Source organism: Podarcis vaucheri (assembly GCF_965113315.1).
Source record: "Podarcis vaucheri genome assembly, chromosome: 13".
In the NCBI taxonomy this organism is placed as follows: domain Eukaryota; kingdom Metazoa; phylum Chordata; class Lepidosauria; order Squamata; family Lacertidae; genus Podarcis; species Podarcis vaucheri.
The window spans coordinates 24,410,426-24,417,255 of NC_138751.1; the positions used below are offsets into that span (position 1 = coordinate 24,410,426).

Consider the following 6,830-nt stretch of genomic DNA (forward strand, 5'->3'; position numbering starts at 1 on the left):
AGCTTACTATCCAAATTTTGCTGATTGAGTCGTTTGGAATGTCACTCATGATGGGCAGAAGCATTCCAAGGCAGTTGGAGTCAGTTCAGGAAGAGACCTTAGTCAGAACAGGGAGAGAAAAGGAGGAGGCGGATAATAGGGACTTTCCAGATTATTATTGTCTCGGAACTGACAGTTTTTATTACCATGTTATGGGAAGCATTGGCCAATAAGATAAAATCTCTGTTCAATGTTCTTCAATAATTACAAGTCCTTTGACAACGACTCTCTCCTTCAGTGCCTGAAGCAGCATTTCTATCCAAACTCCATTGCCACGATGACAAAGGGAAGACAGGGGCAAGGGTAACAGGAAAGAAATAACTGAATTCAAGAATAAATGGAAAGAAGATGTCAATGTTATTAACTCGATCAGGAGTAAAGAGGTAAGAGTATAATGAATCCCACACATTTAAAAATTCAGCATGATGGCAGTGAAAAAAGACCTGATTTCAAGGGCTAACCTTCATCCAAATTCACTACAAAAAATAAATAAATCAGAAGAATCTGATTTTTAAAACCTCACAGTACAAATAGCAAGGGTTTCATTTTTTTATTTTCCCTCTTGGCATGCAGATTCCACATTCAGAAATCTACATTCTGTTATTCATCTCAGGTCGATACAGCTGGACCTTTCTGAGTGGGACTGATTTCAGAAGCAGATGGCAGTGCCATGGCCAGCAGTGACTCCCTCCTCTGCTAGAATAAGCTTTAAATTCTCTCCCTAAAACCATGGTGATACTTCTGGGATTCCTATATTCTTTGTAGCTCTTATCCTGATTAGCAGCAACATAGTAACAACAGCCTTCACAGTTGTTGCCTGATAGGAGACCTATGTAATGCAAAAGCTTCCTCACTTTCAGGGACGCTAATAAAAGGAGCCACTTCAACATATGTGGGAAGCATTTGTGACAACCTCAGCAGGCCGTTGCAGGAGGCGGGCCTGAGTTGCTGGCCTCCTGTTAGATGGACAGTTCCTGAAGCTAATCTTGATGCCGCACTTGCCTGTCCAGTAGCCAATGAGAAGCAACTGAGAATTCCCCTTCTTTATCCTGGTACACCCACAGCTGATGCAACCTTAGTGCAATGTGCCGTATCGCGGCTGCCTTTGCTGTGTGTGTTCTGCTCTCTGCACTGGTAAAATAGTTCTGAAATACCGTACCATCTAGTTCTTCCTAACATGTGGACATTGTAAGCAGGCATAAACATTCAAGCCCAAAGACCGGCTTGTGATGATCTCATTTTCAATTTGGGGGCAGAGGAGAGAATCTTAAAATCTTCTTTAACCACTTGAGTGCTAAATACTGTATAGAAAAGAGAGGGGCCAGGGGTTTAATATCTACGTTAGATGGTTAAAAAGAAGTACCGTATTTTTTGCTCTATAAGACTCACTTTTTCCCTTCTAAAAAGTAAGGGGGAAATGTGTGTGCGTCTTATGGGGCGAATACAGGCTGCACAGCTATCACAGAAGCCAGAACAGCAAGAGGGATTGCTGCTTTCACTGCGCAGCGATCCCTCTTGCTGTTCTAGCTTCTGAGATTTAGAATATTTTTTTTCTTGTTTTCCTCCTCCAAAAACTAGGTGCGTCTTGTGGTCTGGTGCGTCTTATAGAGCGAAAAATACGGTATATTCCAATGAGAGTTATACGCCAGCTTTTTGAGAATCAAGAAGCAAATGTGCAAGCTTTCATGTTACCCAGGATTCTTTGGGATGGGTGATTGAAGGTGCATCTTAAAATCTTGCACACTACTCTGTGGAGACTTTTTGGTGCTTTCCCTGTGAATCAGAGGGACAAGAGGGACTGACATTTGTTGAGTTGGGAAAGACCCACTTGGGCTACTGTTTTGTTTGCAGTGGAAGACAGCCGAGCTTGGCAACCTCCACTCTTTTCAACTGTGCAAGTCACACTGCTCACACCAGCTAGTGTTGTCAGAGAAAGATGCCACATCTAAGACCCAATATTCAAATATTATCATTTGAAACAAGGAGCACACATTATTTGTGTGATTGTGATGGAAGCATGTGGCAGTCTATATCAGTGGGAAATAACTCACCCACCCACTTAGAGCAAATATTTGATCTAGACTGGATCCTTTTCATGTTTCATTATCCTATCACATGATGCTTTGTGATCTCAGCCTCTTAGATCACACAATAGGAGCATGAAGGACCTAAGGCATAAAGTTGTTGGGAACAGGCAAAGATCAGAAATCACTTGAAAACTGCATGCAGAAGTAGAAGCAGCAATGAAGTCCCATCAGTGACTTAGAAGCAGAGGGTCTTCACCATGATCCCTCCCTCCTCTCCCACCTTTTCTTCAAATCTTCTTGCTAGTAAAGAAAGTCCAAAGAACCAGAAGAGAAAATTGATCTGGGTTGTAGGTCACCTTTCTGTTTTTTATTCCTCCATGGAAAACACCTGTTCAACTCGAGAGCTGTTGTGCATTAGCAAAAGTATGGCTGGGTACAGTATATGCCAAGTATGATTTACTTGCTCATGTCCTACCAGGCATGGCTCCAGCTAAACTGAGCCAGGACACTCTGCACCTGTAATGCCATAACTTAATTCGAGTAGAGAAGGAATTAGCCAGCAACCTCGTTTTCAAGGCTCAACCTCTGAACAGGTGTCCTTAGATCACAAGGCTGCCTTTGAGCATGTGCAGAGTACATGCATCTCGCTCAACTAACCGCAGCTCAGCTCTGCATTCCTCGGGAAGTACAGCACCGAAACACTTTTATTTTAAAGAATTAGCTACGAACTAGCCGCGCGTTTTCTAGCGTGGAAGAAAGAATATGTTTTAAGGAAGGATAGACAGATCACAACCCCGTTCCAAAAGGAGCATGCGCAATGTCGAGGGAAAGGGCCGGTGGATGGATACGCGACGAGCGGGCGCTGCGGCTAGGGCGGCTGGAGCGATATATAGGAAGACTCCACCCCGCTATGACTCATTCCTTTCTCGACACAGATACAACAGAGGATTCAGACGGAGAGCGGCGACGCGTGGGCGAGATCGAGGACATGGCTTTCTAGAGCTGCGCGGATCTTGAAGCGAACAAGCGTGTATTGCACGCTGCAACGAAACAAGCATAATGGAGTAAGTAGATCTTTTGGGGCTTCCGCTGGCAGAACCAGCGGGTTGGGGATCGAGCTGCCTCTTGGTGCGGCCGGGTCCCTTTCGCCCTTTCTCCCTCCCTGTATCTCTTTTTGCAATCCCGGGGGCGTTGAGGATACAGACCGAAACGCAATGGGTGGGGGCGTGTTGCTAGACCTCGAGGTTTTCCTAACGCCCGCATAGTCCTCTGTATTGCTGTAGAACAGCACGACCCCCCCCAACAGAAAATCGCATAGAGAAATCTGCTCCCTCTGTTCTCGGGGCTCGAGGGTTGCTCTTCTGGGCTCTCTAGGGAAGGGAGCAGGTGCGTCATGCCAAACCTCACCGGGAGAAGCAGGTGCGCGATGACATGTCCCCGCCCTCTTCCCCTCCCAGCGCATAAGGCAGATGGGGGGGGGGGGAGCGCGGCTTGTCTATCCCTGCCCATGCTAAACCTCTAGGGAGATTTTCCACTGTTCCAAGGGCGTAGCGCTTCTATACGGCTGGCCCAAGCTTTTTTTTTATGCTGTTTTGCGGCCAGGTTATTTTGGCACGCAAGACGGAAAGTCCCACAAATGCCTGTTCTATCCCTGGCAGTCAAAATACAGTGATAATCAATGGGATCTACCATATGCTGCCCTTTCATGACACCTGAAACCAGCAGTCGAATGGTCCAGAGCTTGTACTGTGGATGCCACATGGCCGGAATCATGAAACACTTCTCCCAAAGGCTATGCTGGCAGGAACTGTGCAACATACACATGCTGCGTCCATCTGGATAATACTATTGATGTGGGGGGAGGGGAGAGAGAAGCTAGGAAGGTTGTAGGACTGGAGGTGGGGAGTGGTCCAGGCCACAGCTAACCCCCTAACAACATACGAAGGCCTGCATTGCAAGTCCTGTTGTCTGCTCTGATATCATTTAAATCCTCTAGCAGAACAAAAAAGTTAAAGTTCCAGTTTGAGATGGGTAAGCTAAGACTGGTATGGAGTAGGAAGGGATCTGGCCTTTTCTCCAGTCCTCTACCCAAATGGTGAACTGTTTGCATTTCTGACCTGTATTTTCCTCCTCCTCCAGGTCCCTTTTTGCCACCACCACTATCCCTGCCTGCAGGAGCCGAGCTACTCCTTGCGTGCTGCATCCCAATCCTGTGTCGACCCTGAATTACCATTTCTACGATGTCCCTGCTGGCGGCACTGACCCTGGACCTGGACCTGACCATGCTCCCAGCTAGCACCATGTCCTGCAGGCCGGAGCTGCTCAAGCACCGGCTGCCCCACGCCGGTCATTGCGAGCTGCTTGCCGGACCTGTGGATGAGGGCTTTGCCCTCAGCATGGAGCGCCCATTGCTGACAGGTGAGTAGGTTGAGCAGGAGAGGAACCATAAGCTGGAGTATGAGGGCTGTGGAGAACTGTTCCAGGTACAGCAGGAAAGGGGAATCTTTTCCCTGAAGGTCATTGAGAAACTAGCATTGACATAGATTGTAGTTCTTCTAAGCATTGCTCATAAAACTGCTACAGCATTGGGAAACACCAAAGTATCAGCAAATCAGATATCTTTGAGAGTGGACAGAGCAATCCCATCTGATGATCCTCTGTGCTGGAGAGGGTTTTGATGGGTGGAGGTGTCCGCCTGGATGGTCTCTGCCATTAACACAGGAAGCTTCCTTATATCAAGTCAGATCATTGGCTGTGTAGCTCGGGGTTGTCATCAGCTCTCCAGAGTTTTAGATGAGATTATCTCACCCTACCTGGAGATTCCTACAAATTGAAATTGGGACCTGGGGCATGCAAAGCAATGCTCTAACATTGAGCTATGGCTCCAGCCCCATTTGTGAGGAGTACTTCAATGGCCTTGCCCCAACAGCAGCTGTGTGGGAGCTACCACTGGGGCATTTCATGGAGGGGGTGAGTATAGGCCAGAAAAGCCTGCTATCGTACGACAGCAACAGACCTGATCCAGGCCTCTTTGCTGCTCCAGCTTGTGAAAATGTATTCTTCCATACTCCCTTCCCATCTTAAGCAGGAGGACTGTGAAAGCAGTGGTGGCTATGCCACTTCATCAAGGGTTAGCATTGCCCCCCCCCCCCAAGATTCATAACCTATTATTCCCCTTGAATATTATCCTCTTGATATCCCTTACACAGTATTCAATTATTTTTTAAAAAAGACGCAAGACTCACAAATATACTAGACAGCTTGAAAGCCAAAAGGTGAATAGCTGTTTTACAACCAATAAAAGGACTGGAGAAGGCTTCAATTAGAGTCTTTTAATTTCTTTCACTTTCCTCCTACCCTTTCCCACACGTGGCTTCTGGTTGCTCCATATTTTGACCCACTCCTTCCTGTGCTTATTCTGACATGTGGCTGTCTCCAGAATATCCCATATGTACCAACTGCCTAATGTGCAAGAGCTCTTGGCTCCCACTTTGTCCACTCTCATGTGCAGAAGTTGATGGGGTCAGCTTTCTAGCAGAGTCTTGTAGATTCATACTTGCCTGTCTACAGCTGACTTTCTTCCTGCTTGTTTGTAGGCGATGGCTTCTCAGACTGGATGACGGAGCGCACAGACCTGGCCACGCTCCTGAGTGTGTCAGGGGAGCCCTCGCCACTCTCACTGCCCTCCCCTCCTGCTCCGGACCTGGAGGCCATGGCCTCACTGCTCAAGAAAGAGTTGGAGCAGATGGAGGATTATTTCTTGGAGGAGTCACTCTCACCAGACCAGGTAGCACCCAGCACCCCTCCCTCTGATGGCAACTTCCACTTCCCCTTTGGTGATGGTTTTCAACCCCTCGACCACCACCCTGCACCTGCTCCCCTGCAGACCTTGGATTCAAGCTGCTTAGAATTGCTGGAGATCTATGGCGGAGAAGTGCCTGCTGAGCTCCCCCTGCAGGGCAGTGATGTCCATGCCCCATTACAACGGTCATCTGCCCTAGCACCCAAGGGGGACCGGCGCCAGAAGAAGCGAGACCAGAACAAGACAGCAGCCTTGCGGTACCGTCAGCGCAAGCGGGCTGAACATGAGGCACTGGGGGATGAGTGCCAGGCCCTGGAGGCACGCAATCGTGAGCTGCGCGAGAAAGCAGAATCCATTGAGAGGGAAATCCAGTATGTAAAAGACCTTCTCATTGAAGTCTACAAGGCACGAAGTCAGCGCCAGCGCACCTCCCCCTAAAGGCAGGGGGCTGTGTATCAATTCTCTCTCCACTTCCCCAAATAATAGCCTCAAGGAGAAACCATGGGGATACCAGAAGTAGACAAGAACAGATCAAGCATGTAGGAATAAAGTTTGGGATGTGTTGGGAATTAGGAGCCTGCATGAGGTTAGGGCCATGTAGACGAACTATACAAGACAGATTCAGAGTTGTGGGGCTACTGAACTCTGCACAAATCAGGGGGAGAATGGATTACATTTGGAGGAAATGAGGATTGCTGATGTGTAAAGGTCCAAGATGAGCTAGTTTTGGAAATCGTCTCAGGTTTTTTGGGGTAGGCTGTGACAGGATAGTACCTCTCTTTCTCTCTCTTTCTCATTCCCCATCCTTACTTGTCCCCCAAATCAGGGAACAGACAACAGTCTCAAGGCTGTGAGATGGCTTTTTCGTATGTACACTATATAGCACTACTTTCTTGCACCTTTTCAACTATGCACCAATAAACACTTGTTTTGAACACCTGCCATGAGTCATGTGAGTGAAA

The 6,830-nt window shown here is 47.7% G+C and overlaps 1 protein-coding gene across 1 annotated transcript; it reads left to right on the forward strand.

Annotated features, from left to right (window-relative positions):
• Positions 1–118: 118 nt before the first annotated feature.
• On the forward strand, positions 119–6,807 carry ATF5 (activating transcription factor 5). The gene is made up of 4 exons (XM_082195547.1): positions 119–422; positions 3,002–3,130; positions 4,206–4,484; positions 5,663–6,807. Exons 3-4 carry the CDS (start codon positions 4,307–4,309, stop codon positions 6,304–6,306), a joined length of 822 nt encoding a protein of 273 aa, XP_082051673.1. The 5' UTR covers positions 119–422; positions 3,002–3,130; positions 4,206–4,306; the 3' UTR covers positions 6,307–6,807.
• The last annotated feature ends 23 nt before the right edge of the window (positions 6,808–6,830 follow it).